The sequence below is a fragment of the Rhodotorula paludigena genome (assembly GCF_050403205.1).
Source record: "Rhodotorula paludigena JCM10292 DNA, Rt_paludigena_JCM10292v1_ctg53, whole genome shotgun sequence".
NCBI classification, from domain to species: domain Eukaryota; kingdom Fungi; phylum Basidiomycota; class Microbotryomycetes; order Sporidiobolales; family Sporidiobolaceae; genus Rhodotorula; species Rhodotorula paludigena.
Genome location: NW_027481405.1, coordinates 85,613 through 99,313, shown reverse-complemented (window position 1 = coordinate 99,313; position 13,701 = coordinate 85,613). Strand labels below are relative to the sequence as shown.

The following is a 13,701-nucleotide window of genomic DNA, read 5'->3' as shown; positions in this document are numbered from 1 at the left end:
AGCTGTTCCGGCTCGTTTCCTTCCGCTACGTTCGGCGAGTCACGGCACATAGAGCGATGCGCGATCAAGCGCAGCAAAGGCCAGGTTTCTCCGAAGTGGCTGCGCGAGGCGGCCAGCAAACGTACGCTGAACAGCGCTTTCCGGTCTCTCGCTCCTTCAATTCGTCTGCGCTCTGCTTCGTCCCGCTCTTCGGCCGTGTCCATTCGCACTCGTGTACATGGCCCCCCAATGCCCTCGTCTCATCTGGGCCGTTGCTGTCTCCACCAACTTCGACAAGGCCAGCCTTGCCTACATACAATTTTCAGCCCCTTCCCGTGACACCTTTGCGGGAGTTGCGGGATCGGAGTGAGCGCGGTCGTCCGCCCGACGATGACTCGGTACTGAGGGACCTTTTCGCGTGCTCGAATCCCTCTCTACTTGCTCTTTACTTTTGTCTCGTTGATTGTCACGTCCGCTAATGCAGGGAAAGGGTTCTGCATCGATCCTATGCCAGCATCAGAGATACGGTGCCCCGAGCTGCTGACGGAAGACACCGAGAGTGAACTCGACAACGAGCAACAAGACACCTCCACCCGGGGCGAGACGCAGGACTTTGGGGAGGAAGCCGGAATAGAGGGCGCCGACACCCTCCTCGCGAGCAATCGTCAACAGCGAGGGGAACGCCCAGTTGTACTTCGAGACTTGTCCAGCAACCTGCATCGGGAAATGAGTGAGCGAGCCATCGGAGCGCGTAATTTAGCAATGACTGTGCGGCTTGCCTTGACAGAGTTCTGAACGCGCGACTTGACCACGTCGACTGCAATTGAACCGCGTTAGTTGGTCAATGCCGCGACGAGACAGCGATGCAGCTGCTCACAAGGCGTGTTGAAAGCGGTCCCAACGAAGCCCCCGATTGCGCCAGAAACAAAGTCGTTGAACAGTTGCGCCGACTTAGTCTGACAAGGGGCGGAGACGGAACATTCAGCGCATCTCAAGATGAAACATGGCAGGAGGAATGGGTGCGAACCTCGGCCTTGGGAAGCAGAGCGCGGACCTGGAAGATGCAGCCGAAGTAGCCGCCGTTCCACGTGACGTGCCTGGCGAGCATGGCGCGCATGTCAGGGCTGCATCACAACAGAGCCGGTAAGGGCCTCGCAGAGGCGTACCTCCAGAAGGTCGGCTCGAGGCCGGCATACAACCCGAGGAGACCCTCCTTGCGAACAATCTGCGCGACGACATCCATCGGGCCCTTGTAAGTGCTGTTCTTGTCCTGCAGGCGGATCTTGACGAGCTCGAAGGGCACGACAACGATGCTCTCGGTTGCACCGGCGCTGCACCCCGTCAGGACCGACAAGCCTTGGGTCATCTTGTCGACACCCATCGCCGACTTGTATGTCTTGCCCCAGAAGTCGTTTGCGGCGAACTTGACGGCACGCTTGGGTGCCTCAAGCATGAGGGGCGGGACCAGCCCGCGGTAAAGGCGACCGACTCTGCGGGCGAGCACGACATGTAGCGGGTCAGCCTCGGCTGAGCGCAGGGTTGTCACGAGGAGCAGCACGCAGAGTGGCAAAGCTTCGCACCCTTCCTTGGCGATGATCTTCCGGAAGCAGTCGACCATGCCGTTGTAGTGCTCGGCGCCGGGAACCGCCTTGCCGACCTGCAGCTGCATGCGCGTCTTGACCTGCGAAGCGGTTATGCAGAGACCTTAGAGTCTGGGAACCACACCACAGATCGCCGAAAGATGACGCACGACATCTGCGAGGCGCAACGAAGACAGTGTGAGGGAGCCGCGGTCGGTCCGGGAGCGGGCGAGGGCAAGGTCGCACGAGCGGAAGGGGCGACGCACCAAGCGGGTAGAGCGTGAGGAGCTCTGTGACGCCGGCAATGGCACCGGCGGCGAACTGGTAGACGAAGGGCAGGGCTGTTGCCGCGACGAGACGGAGTGAGCCGCACGATACGGGTCCAGCCGAAGCAAGGGCGAGACGCACGCTTGCGCTCTGCGGAGGGAGGAGCGGCGGCCATGGCAGCGGCAGCAGGCGTGCGCACAGGCGGAGCGAGCGGGCGAAGGAGCGGGCAGGAGCGAAACCGGCGCGAGAGGGGACAGGCGGCAGGCGGGGCCAGGCGGCAGCCGACGGCGCGGGCGAAACGGGCGGCGCCGCGCTGAAGGCCAGCACGCGCGCGCGCGCGCCGCTGCCGACGACTACTCGCAACTCGCTGCTCACGCACGCCACCCGCCCCCCGCCTGCAATGCACGGCGGTGCAGCTGGACGGTCGCCTGCAGGCGCAGTCGCTGCTGGCGCGCTCCACCTCGCTGCGCTCGCGCGAGTCGTGCGCCAGTCGCGCGCTCTTCCGCTCGGCCTCGCTTTGCGCCATCCTCCGCCGCACGCTGTGCAGCCTCGTCCAGGCGCAAACCCCGCGCCTGCTGCTGGCAACGCCCCCAAGCCGACTGCAACCGTCGTCGATGTTGTGACGACACCCGGCGCTCGCTCAGAACCTCCTCCTGCACCGCCTCCTTCCGCCGATCCCTCCACCTCTTCGCATCCGAATAGCGCACCTTCGCCTCACAAGCAGTCTTTCTCGCCCCCGTCACCGCCTGCGGTCGATGGCTTGCGTGAGGCGCCGGCTCTGCTCGAACCTGCCGCATCGCGGTCCGGCGACGTCTTGCTGTCGGCGGCAGATGCTCCGACGCTGGAGACGAATACACCCACGGAGGAGATCAACCCCGTGACGCAGGTCGAAGAAAGCCGGTCGATGGTGCGATTTTCGGTTGAGATCTCGGAGCGCTGAATGACTGACACTGATGCTCTCTCTCTCGGCTGTGCAGCGTTCCTCGACCGCTTCTCGCGTTCCAGCATCTCGGATGGCCCGCCTTTTGCATTACGGCGGTGAGCTGCTCTAGCTCAACTCGCCTGCTCCTCCTTCGCACTCATCTCTTCTTTCGGGTCCGCAGGTCTGGCGGCGGGTCTCGGCTGGGGCGTGGCTGCTGAGGCCGTGCGGCGGACTACGACGCAACGGCCGGCGGATACAGCTGGTGCGTCTCTGCTTTTCAGCGGGGACAACCTCGAACGCCTCGTAGGCAAGCTCTCCAAGATGCGCGGAGCTGCCCTCAAGCTCGGCCAGTTCCTCAGCATACAAGGTAACAGATCCGGGGCCTATTCCGTTGTCAGGCGTCCGCTGATCTTGTCTCGCTTGCAGATACAAAGCAGCTTCCTCCACAAGTCGAAGCCGTCTTGCAGCGAGTGCAGAACAGCGCAAACTACATGCCCGAGTGGCAGACCGAGGTCAGCTGTCCGGCAAGAGTCCCGGATCGCCTTCAACTGACAGTTCGTTCCGTCGACAGCGGGTGCTGGCTCAGAACCTCGGTACCGACTGGCGCTCACACTTCAGCGAGTTCGACATGCGCCCATTCGCCGCTGCGTCGATTGGACAAGTACATGCTGCGACCTTACACCCGGATGGGCCACTCGCGCGTCGGTACGCGGGCGTCACTCAAGTGGCCGTCAAGGTGCAGTTTCCGGGCGTTCGCGAATCGATTACGAGCGACATCGGCACGCTTCGTTGGCTCCTCGTTGCGAGTGCGGCACTGCCCAGGGGCCTTTACCTCGATAACTCACTCACTGTGCTCGCTCGGGAACTCGACGACGAATGCGACTACGCTCGTGAAGCCGAGTGCGGCCGCAGGATGCGCGAACTCATCGGTGCTTCGTCTCTTGCCGGCGACTTCGCGGTTCCGCAAGTGATCGACGAGCTCTGTGGGCCTATGGTCCTGACGACTGAGATGATGCATGGGCGGCCGCTCAAGGATGTCCTGGGCAATACGCAAGAAACGCGTGACTGGGTGCGCAAAACCAGCCTCCACGTACTCAGAGTTGCTGGCCACGAATGCTAACCTCCGAGTTGCAGATTGGGACCCGCATTCTGCAGCTATGCATGCACGAGCTCTTCGAGTTCCGTCTCATGCAGACGGATCCGAACTGGAGCAACTTTCTCTTCAACGAGGCAACGCGCAAGGTGCGCACTTCGCTCTGTGCTTGTCGGCGTGCATTCTGGCGTTTTCTCATGCGACCGGTGTGCGTGCAGATCGAGCTCATCGACTTTGGGGCAACGCGCGACTACTCGGATACTTTTATGACACTATATGGACGACTGCTGGACGCTGCCGTCGACGGTGACCGCGAGATTGCGCTGCAGCTCTCGCGAGAGCTTGGTTATCTCACAGGCGATGAAAACGAGGTGCGCCGTTTGTCATCAGAGCTTGCCGTGTACTGACCTACCGGGAGCACTGCAGATAATGCTGGAGGCGCACCTCGATTCGCTCTTTGCGCTCGCCACGCCTTTCCGTGCCGATGCGCCGTCGCCATTCCCGTTTGGCCTTCTCGGACCGGGCATCACTTCCAAGATCCGCGCGCAAATCCCCATCATGCTCCGCCACCGCCTCACTCCGCCACCGTCAGAGACCTACAGCCTCAACCGCAAACTCAGCGGTGCTTTCCTTCTCTGCGAGCGACTCAACAGCCACGTTCCGGTGCACGCCTTGTGGAACGCAGTCAAGCAAGCACGGCATCCAGAGGACTAGGGCTGGAACGACGTCGACTGCATCTATCGCTGCAATACGGACTGGACGTAATCGTCGATCAGAGACGGCCATGCAGCTGCAGAGAGTTGCCATTCGTGAGTTCGGAGACATCGACGAATGTCGTAGACGGATGAGTTAAGCGCGCCTTCCTCGTCATAATTGGAAAAGTCGGCGGCGGTGGTTCGGGTGAAATCAAGGAACTGTGCGGGCACCAAGCAGCGTCTATACCTCTTGTCCGTATAGCAGCACGGGTCTCATTGTGACTCACGAGGTTCCATGTGTCTCGCGAAACGGCTCGCCCGCCTCGGTCAGTCAGGAAGGCGATCCAGGAGGCGAGATGTGTGGCGGGGAAGCTTGCGGCCGGGTCGAGAGGGATGAGAAGGTTCCACAGTTCTTGCGCAATCTCGAACTCTGCACAAGGCAGGTGAGCAGGAAGACGCGGCGAAGATCCCGAAAGAGCGAAACAGTGCTCACGGAGACTCTTTTGTCCCTCTGCTTTTGCATAGTCAAAGGCAAAAACGTAGATGCGCTTGAATCCTTCCGGGTCCGTGAGACGCGTTCGCAACGTCTCCATATACTGCCTTTGCTGCTCGAGCGAGTCGCACCTACTCGCACGGACGATCAGCGAGTTGCCGCGCTGACCGGAAGCGCAGAAAAAGGCCGCACCGCACAGTCTGCCACGCTTCAAACCACCCAGAGCGTGCGAATCGCCCCATGGTGGGCGCTTTGGTGAACCAGGCGAGGGCGAGCATGATCACGTCCTCCGGGTCGACGGCGAGGTCGGCACAGTAGCGCATGGTCCCGTCCATGCCGATCTCGTCAACATTGCTTTCGTCTGTAGCCAGTCCCTGTCAGCGCCCAGCAGAAGCGGCGTCATGACCAACAGCGCCCACCGCGGTACTGAGCCCACACATCTTCCAGGTTACGCGCGAGTGCTGCACTGCTCGACGCGCTCGTCTGTGCACTGGACGACGAGCGAGGATCGCTGTAGAAGGCGTCCAGGGCGGCGTCGAGGCGCCAAGCCGTGGCCTTCAGGAAGCGACTGGCCTCCGTCGTGCTGCAGCAGCCGATGTCAACAGCGGGCAATCGTACGAGTGCACCTCTGACTCACGATGCGCCAGTCACTGTGGCGAATTCGCGAGCGCGAGCGTCCTTGGCTGCCTTGCTGAGCGTACTCTGCGTCGAGGCGATTCCCGTCAGCAGCGGCGCACAATCAGGGCAATAACACGACGCGGAGGGAGACACGCACCATCCCCTTGAAGTTCGAATCACACTGAAAGTCCTTGAAACACAGAGACGCGTAGCTTGAGTTCGACACGGGAGCAATTCGGCGGGAGAGCAACGGTCGGTCGTAGCATCCGAAGATCTCTCTGACTCTGCGGCTTTCTTGTGTTCCGACTCGAATTGATATGGCAAGACTTTGCAGCGCAGAGTGCGGGCCTCAAGGTACTGGCGGACTAGGTGAACGCCGCACCCGCCTCTTGTACTCCGCCGGGCTTTCGTATTCGGCCTCACGCTGCGACCACATCCCTTTGCGCTTCAGCCTGCAGACCACGAGGCGGTCAGCTCCTCGACACGACTGCCGGAAAAGCAGCCATAACGGGACGTGCCTTGCGGCCCTCTCGAGGGCACGGAAATGCTCGAGGCGACCTCCGTGCATAGCTCCTGCCTGTTCATACACGGTCGCGACTGCGCGTGCGTAAATTGCGTGAGCGGTGCCTCAAAAAGCGGCAGGATGAACAAACACCGACGTCCTGCCTCCAGCAGCAGCTCAGAGACGTTGCGGCGGCGGATGTGGGGGAAGCGGCGGACGTAGACCATGGCAACGGCCCGTCCATAATGATCCTTGCCGAGAACTTCCATGTGAGCACGTCGCCCGGATAGCACTTGCGTGAGCCTGCAGGCAGAGGGCCACAGGGTGAGCGGCATTGACACATTGTCGACGAAATGGGCACGCGCCACTCAAAAGCCTCTTGCGAAAAAGGTTGCGCCGGCTTGCCAAAGTGCGCCATCTGCACGGGCGTGTCAGCGCAAACGCCGTCTGACGCACGGAAATGGCTCGAATGCTCACCTCCGGAGCATCGACGCCAGCTAAGCGTACAGCCAGTGTCTCTCCCGCAGTCTCTGTTGACCCGCGAGCGTCAGAGCACTACGAGTGCTGAAAACGCAGTGCCGTGAACGCACTGCTCTTACGTTTCGGTGGACGCAGCCATGGCCTGAGAGTCGGTTGGTGAAAGAAGCGGCAGCCGTCGGCGTCACCGACGCTGCAGGTGCAGGGGTTGCGTCTAAGCCTCGGGAGTGAGACCAGACGAGCCAAGAGTCTCGGACCTTGTGACAATACCTCGGAGGCGACGAGGGCTGTAGTCGAGGGGATGAACCAGGTCCTCGACGGAGCGGATGCGCCGGCCCCACCGGTGCCACACCCTGGAACCAGCGTAGATGACTGCAGCAGTTGTCGAGCACACCAACAGCGGATTGGTGGCGTCTAGACGCGTGCAGGCTTCTGCCCAGGGCCCGGACGATGGCTGTCGCGGTCGAGGTGAGGGAGCTACCTGACTGGAGCTGGCGAGCGAATCCTGCTTGTCCACGGTTGAGTTGTTCCACCAGGAGCTCAGCATGTCCTCGGACCGAGCTGCATGGAGGCCGACGAGCCGCGACAAGGCAGACAAGCAGCGGGACCCATCTGCTCGACGATGAGAGCCACGACTAGACGTGACGTGCTTCACCCGTTCGCCGCCTCACGCAGAGCCGTCCTTGCGAGCGATACACGAGTCCCTCGCGCGTTCGCGGCTCCCGAGCCCTGCGCCATCGTCAGCCCCGTCCTACCGGGACACCCTCACCGCCGCTCTCCACCAAGCCGACATGCTCTTCCGAGACTGGGACCGCTTTGCGCAAGCGTGCGATGTGCTGTGTCAACGGAGTACCCGTCAAGTAGGTCATCGCCTCGCCTCGTTTCCCCGAAGCCTTTGCTCACGCTCACCTGCACCCTCATCGCCCGATTCAGACTCGAGCATGCATCAGGTGGCGTCAGCAAACGGGCCTACTAGTCTTGCGCGTGACGGACGATCAGACTGTGCGTCGCTCACGGCAAGTCTCTTCCGTGAGGCGCACCATCCACTCACCAATACACCGAAACCTCGGCTCTGCAGTGCCTTACATTCAAAGCGCGCTCCAGCGTCTACCTGAACCGCTTCGACGCACTCAACCGGGCCCTGCTCCGCCAGTACCAGAACAAGCGGCGCGTAGCGCAATTGGCTGTCGAGGCGGGCTCGAGGCCCGAAGTGCAGGATGTGAGTGCGACCGTGGGCGCCGACGATGCGACGGCCGAGACAGCTACGGGAGGCGCAGCTGGGACGGGCAAGGCGAAGAAGCGCAAGGGGAAGAAGAAGACCAAGTAGAGACCGGAGGATCTCAGCGGAAACGAGCGAGTGGTAGTCATACAGCATTGAGAGCTTCGATGTGGCTCTCGTATAATGAGCGCCTGCTCATGCCTCTCAGACCTTCCGTTGCGCAAGGAGGGCCAGGAGACAGCTCAGCTTCACGTGCAGGGAAGAGGGGGCAGTCGGTGGCGGTGCACGCTCGTTCCGAGCTCGACGGCGGCTCGCTCGCGACCATCAACTCGGGTCGTTGCGCGAGGAGCTGCACGAGCTGCTGTTGCGCAGATGGTGCCCGAAGAGAAAGTCGCGGCCCAAGCAAGCGCCGCTGCGCCCGCAGGCACCACTCGTCTCCTCCTCACCGGCTTGCATCCCTCCGTCGCTGCACACCATCTCCGCCAGCATATCCTGGCCTGTCCGCCTACCGCTCCTGCTATCACCGACCTCAAGGTGCTCTCGCGAGCCTCGGGGGCTTCCCGCTGCATCGCGTTCGCCGGCTTCAAGACGCACGGGGATGCAGACCGTGTGCGACAATGGACCAGCGGTGCCTGGGTGGCCGGTGACAAGGGTGGTACGCGTATCAACGTCGACTGGGCCAAAGAGGTGCGTGAGGAGTGTTGCGCCGTGCTCGTTTATTCGCAAAAGAATCATCTCATGTGTGCTCGCCCCGATAGTCGCGCGACGCTCCTCCGCCGCACAAGCGTGTCCGAGTCTCGACTGCGGCAAGTACTGCGTCAACGGGGCGAGATGACCGCTTTGCCGACTTCCTCGCCGTCATGGCGCCGTCGCGTCGTTTCGACACTGTTGTCACGGACAATGCGAGCCTGGTCGCGGCCGCAAAGCCTTTCTCAGCTGCGCCGTTGGAGTCCTCCGCAGCAATCGAAGCGAACGCGCATGCTGCAACCGCTGCACGGGCGACACCTCCCAGCCCTCAGCGCAATGCTCAACCGGCCGCGCAAGACGGCGCTGCTCTGGATGAGACGCTCTCCGATGCCGATTACTTGGCTCGCCGCATGAAGCGCAAGCTCGCGGACGATGAGGTCGAGGACGATTATGCTCTTCCGGCTTCGGGATCGGCGGCCTGGGCGCAGGATGATGCGGCAGAGTCCGAACCCTTGCCGGGAATCGACGAGGTCAGTCGCTTCGTGGCGTTTTCTTCGGGTCACTTATCCGCTTTTGATACATGTTTATCTGACTTCAAGCGGTTGAGCAGATCCAGCCGTCGGGCGCGGCCTCCCAGTCTGCCGACGAGGCGACCAACGCAGATATCCTCCTTACCGGTCGTCTCTTCCTGCGCAATCTCCCGTTTGATACAACCGAAGCCGAGCTTTCCGACGTCTTTGGCGCACATGGGCACATCGAGCAAGTGCGTTGACTTCGCGTGTTAGCTCGGCGTTTCGAGCTTGCTGACCTCGCTCCTTCGCTGATGCAGGTTCATCTCCCACGCGACGCCGCCACGGGCCAGTCCAAAGGCCTCGCCTTCGTGACTTTCCGCCGACCAGCGGATGCCGTGGCAGCAAGGAAGGCGCTCGACGGCACAACCTTCCAGGGTCGTCTTCTCCACGTCCTGGCAGCGGTTGGTCGCGCCAGCAGGTCGGACGCTCGTGCTCGATTGGACACGTTCAAAGAGGCTCGGCTCGACGCTCGCAAGCAGGAATCGGGTCAGACGTTTACCTGGAGCGCATTGTATCTCAACGTGAGTGCAGCCACGTGACGCCCGGGCACACCGCTGACCTGCCTTTGCTGGCCTTGCAGGCTGACGCAGCGTTGGCTAGCGTTGCCGACCGCCTCGGCATCGCCAAGTCTGCGCTTCTCGACCCATCTTCGAGCGACCCGGCTGTAAAGGTTGCCCTTGCGGAGGCGCACACGCTTGCCGAGACGAAGCGATACTTCGAGGAAGTGAGTTTACGCGTTATCATTTCTTGCTGATACGGCCTCTCACGCTCCTTTTTCGCCAGCACCATGTGAATGTCGCAGCTTTCTCTCGGCCGGGTGCCCGTTCCGCGTCCACCATTCTCGTCAAGAACCTGCCGTTCGGGACAACATCTGCCTCGGTCCAGGCGCTGTTCGCTCCACACGGAGTCGTCAAGCGATTGCTCTTACCCCCTTCCGGCCTGATCGGCATCGTCGAGATGGAAGATGCGCTTGGTGCTGCCGCAGCATGGCGTGCACTCGCCTACAAGCAGTTTGGCAGCAGCGTTCTCTATCTGGAGAAGGCGCCCGCCGCGATCTGGTCGAGCGACAAGGTCGAGCGTCCTGCGACGCAGCCCCATCCGAGCCAGCCTGCCGCACCCGCGCAGACTCGTCCTGGTTCCGCCATCGACGAGTCCGACGATCCTTCCGTCGCAGGAGCGACTTTGTTTGTCAAGAACCTCAACTTTGCGACGACGACGCCTCGCCTACAAGCCGCGTTCGAATCGGTTCCCGAGTTCGCTTTCGCACGTGTCCAGACGAAATCCGATCCCGCGCGGCCCGGCCAGACCCTCAGCATGGGTTTCGGCTTTGTCGGTTTCCGCACGGTCGAGGCAGCTAAGTCGGCGCGGACGGCTCGCCAGGGCTTCGTCCTCGATGGACACGCACTCGACCTCCGCTTCGCTCAGCGCAATGCCGACCAGGTCGACGCATCAGGCAGTCGCAACAAGGCGAGCTCCACCTCGACCAAGCTCCTCGTGAAGAACATTCCCTTTGAGGCTACGCGCGCCGACCTGCGACAACTGTTCGGGTGAGTATTCACTTGTTCGCATGGCCGGGCGCCCGCTAAACCCCCGTCGCTACAGCGCATACGGTCAGCTCAAGTCAGTCCGGCTACCGCGCAAGATGGACAACAAGACGCGTGGATTCGCTTTTCTCGAGTTTGCTTCCCGCCGCGAGGCGGAGGCTGCTTTCGCCGCGCTCGAGCATACGCACCTGCTCGGTCGTCACCTCGTGCTGCAGTGGACCGATGGAGATGATTCGTCCGCAGTTGCGAGCAGCACTGGCCAGGGAATGGCCTCTCAGCGCGGCAGCAAGTCCAAGTTTGTCATGTGAGCGGGAAGGCGCGAATGTGCGTATTCCTCCGTTACCACCGATATGCCAGCATCAACCATGACTCACCTCAGCTGTCATTGCCCCGTTACAGACGGTGCGCCGCGCGACGCAGTGAGCGACCACTTTGGCACGGCTGGCCGCCCGGATCCGGCTTCCGCTCTTCGCCTTTCCTTCTCGCATGACTCCTTTCCCCGCCCTCTTCGTTGTGTACTGTCCGAGCTGTCTGCCGTGCCGACTACGATTCTTTGCAACTCGCATGGCTGTTCGTGTGCATCTGTTCGCGTGCACAAGCTCCCGTTCGTCCGAAGAGAGAGACAAAAGTGAGACGAGGATAAGGATAACATGGTAAATGGGTGACAGCTAAAGACCGCAACTTCTAGCTCCGTCGCAACAATCGGCCGGTGGCGCAAACGAAGGCGAAACCGCGAATGGCCGGGGGTGACAGGTGAAGGTAAGAAGAGGCGACCTGCCCAAGCGGAAGCGATGCAGGTACGTCAACAACGGTTCTGAGTTGGCGGCGTCGCTGAAGTAGCACGCAAAAGGTCCATACTCGCGGCCTGCAGGAACCCGTTCGGCCGCCGTAGGCACAGCAACGCGCACGCATGCGAGGCAGGACCGAGGGAGGGAAGGTTCGAAGACTCACGCAATAGCGAATGCGCACCTAGGCAATCGTGCACGACATGTACGAGACGATCTGGGGGTTGCGCTCCTCGTTGGCGAGCTCGGCGGCCTCGTCCTTGCGCGAGACGGTGCACGACATGTACGAGACGATCTGCGGGTTGCGCTCCTCGTTGACGTTGGCGGGGACAGCGACGTCCTGGGTCGAGGCGAGGGTGATGGGGGCCATGGTAACGAGTGTGGAGGGTCGCGAGCGAAGAGCGGGGCGAAGTCGGAGAGCGGATGAGGTGAAGAAGCAAGAGACTGGAGAGCGCTGTTCAGTCTGCTTTTGCTGGCCGCCGTGCGCAGCCACAATGGAAGCATCGAGCCTTTGTTCGCCCCTTGTCGCGCGAAGCGCATGCCGTGCGCCATTGATTGACTGGGCTGTCGAGGACAAAGGGACAAAGGGCAATACCCAGCTTCATCATCGCGCACGCGCACCGAGGTACGGCTGCACGTGCGGCAGTCTGCGTTCATCCAGTGGAAAGGCTTCGCAAGGCGACGAGCTGGCTGAGCCGAGAAGCACGCGTAGCTGCTGCCGCCCCGTGTAGCGCGATCTCATTGCGGAGGTTGCGCAGGGTCGTCACACGCGCGAGGAGAGCTGTACCTGCAATGGAAAGCAAATATCGTTTCTCGCTCAGGTTGCCGCACCGGACGGGCAACGGCCAGAGATCAACCTTGGACGCGTGGGAGCGACCCGAGCGAGGCGCGACGCTTGCAGTGCGCGACACTGCCGAACGTCCACTACCTCTGCTTCCACTCCCGTGCGCGGAATCCGAGCATGTCTCGTGCGCGCTGGACACCGGGCGATCTCGAAGCGCCGACTCTCACACCTTCACGCCCTGCCCCGCCGGTACCCGTCGCTGCGAGCGGCGCCTCGCCGCTCACATGGGCGTCCCACGCGGACGAGCACGCGAAGTCGCCAGCGTCACAGGGCGCCGGTGCACACAGCGACAGCCAGCACCCCGTCCACGACGCGTCGCGAACAATCGTGCGACGAGGGTGGGTGAGCGTCAAGGAGGATGGTCTGCGTGCGTGGATGTGGGGCAAGAATTGGCCCGTCTTGCGCGAGCAGACGCTGAGCTTCTGCGAAAGCGAGGTACGCTGCAATCCTGTCTCCGACGCCGCCCGCTCTCGGCGTTGGCCGCTTCCAGCACGTCCTCCTCGTTCCGCACTGACCCCTCGGCGCCCACTCTTTTGCGACGTCGCTCCAGACGAGCACGACGACTCCGTCGACGACCATCGAGCTGTCCGACGTCCCGTCCGTCACCCGCGAGGATCTCAAGCCCTTCTGCCTTGCCATCGCGACCACCGCCCGCCCGTTCGGACGAGGAGCGGTATGCCTGGATGGACGACATCTACGTCCGCTCGTCCCTCATGGTTCGTCCAACAGGTCCACGTTGGCGTTGTTTGCGCGTCTTCTCTCCGCTTGAGTGGCTTTGCCATGCCTCACTCCGACGACAGGCTGCCTGGTCCCGACTGCCCGAGTGATACCGTTCGGTTTGCTTGAATGTCGCGTTGCACTCGCTGCTTCGCCAGAGTGTCTCGCCCAGATTCGCTTGCGCTGGCACATCGTCTTCTCTCGTGTCGGGCTTCCAAATTTGCCTCAGATGAGGCGGCCCAGTCCCAGTCGCTGACTCGCGAATGATTTTTACTCGTGCTAGAGTGGCATGACCGGCGCTGACAGCTCTCGCACCTTCCCCTGACATGAAGCATGGAGCTTGGAGGATGCGCACCCGACTTCGCATTGACTTCGCACATTACCGATCATGGCACTGCCCCGATCACCTACTGAATCGCCCAGCTGTTGTTGAGTATAAGCACCGGTGGTCCCCTCTAAACAGGAGCCCTTCGCACCAGCTCTCCTGCTTTCGAGGCTTTGTCCAGAGTGGTACGCGGCGGCCTTTGCTCGACATCTGTTGCTCCAGCTTCTTGCTTTACAGGCTCGCTACCGCTACGAGACAACACGCTGCAAGGTGTCTTCCGTGCCTCCGAATTCCCACACGGCCTGCCGCCCATTTGCAGCCGGACCGTCGCTTTCTCGGATGTGCGCCGCAAGCATGCATTCGATGACCCCGGCAGCGGGAT

The 13,701-nt window shown here is 62.0% G+C and overlaps 5 protein-coding genes across 5 annotated transcripts; 3 read left to right on the top strand and 2 right to left on the bottom strand.

Annotated features, from left to right (window-relative positions):
- Positions 1 to 495: 495 nt before the first annotated feature.
- JCM10292_005369 (uncharacterized protein) lies at positions 496 to 2,001 on the bottom strand (the record flags this gene model as incomplete). Its single annotated transcript, XM_076651575.1, has 9 exons — positions 496 to 693; positions 759 to 796; positions 857 to 935; positions 1,007 to 1,076; positions 1,146 to 1,469; positions 1,560 to 1,660; positions 1,730 to 1,734; positions 1,826 to 1,900; positions 1,968 to 2,001. The coding sequence occupies 9 exons, from the start codon at positions 1,999 to 2,001 to the stop codon at positions 496 to 498; spliced, it is 924 nt and encodes a 307-aa protein (XP_076502881.1).
- Positions 2,002 to 2,226: 225 nt separating this feature from the next.
- JCM10292_005368 (ABC1 kinase family protein) lies at positions 2,227 to 4,555 on the top strand (the record flags this gene model as incomplete). Its single annotated transcript, XM_076651574.1, has 8 exons — positions 2,227 to 2,733; positions 2,804 to 2,864; positions 2,930 to 3,115; positions 3,175 to 3,260; positions 3,320 to 3,817; positions 3,883 to 3,990; positions 4,060 to 4,212; positions 4,268 to 4,555. The coding sequence occupies 8 exons, from the start codon at positions 2,227 to 2,229 to the stop codon at positions 4,553 to 4,555; spliced, it is 1,887 nt and encodes a 628-aa protein (XP_076502880.1).
- Positions 4,556 to 4,578: 23 nt separating this feature from the next.
- On the bottom strand, positions 4,579 to 5,807 carry JCM10292_005367 (DCN1 family protein; the record flags this gene model as incomplete). The annotated part of the gene is made up of 7 exons (XM_076651573.1): positions 4,579 to 4,755; positions 4,824 to 4,966; positions 5,030 to 5,160; positions 5,222 to 5,390; positions 5,449 to 5,612; positions 5,667 to 5,731; positions 5,805 to 5,807. The coding sequence occupies 7 exons, from the start codon at positions 5,805 to 5,807 to the stop codon at positions 4,579 to 4,581; spliced, it is 852 nt and encodes a 283-aa protein (XP_076502879.1).
- A 2,410-nt stretch (positions 5,808 to 8,217) lies between these two features.
- On the top strand, positions 8,218 to 10,956 carry MRD1 (RNA-binding ribosome biosynthesis protein MRD1; the record flags this gene model as incomplete). Its single annotated transcript, XM_076651572.1, has 7 exons — positions 8,218 to 8,532; positions 8,604 to 9,062; positions 9,143 to 9,295; positions 9,362 to 9,625; positions 9,685 to 9,828; positions 9,888 to 10,651; positions 10,707 to 10,956. The coding sequence occupies 7 exons, from the start codon at positions 8,218 to 8,220 to the stop codon at positions 10,954 to 10,956; spliced, it is 2,349 nt and encodes a 782-aa protein (XP_076502878.1).
- Positions 10,957 to 12,394: 1,438 nt separating this feature from the next.
- JCM10292_005365 (uncharacterized protein) lies at positions 12,395 to 13,104 on the top strand (the record flags this gene model as incomplete). Its single annotated transcript, XM_076651571.1, has 3 exons — positions 12,395 to 12,712; positions 12,828 to 12,950; positions 13,078 to 13,104. 3 exons carry the CDS (start codon positions 12,395 to 12,397, stop codon positions 13,102 to 13,104), a joined length of 468 nt encoding a protein of 155 aa, XP_076502877.1.
- Between the last annotated feature and the right edge of the window lie 597 nt (positions 13,105 to 13,701).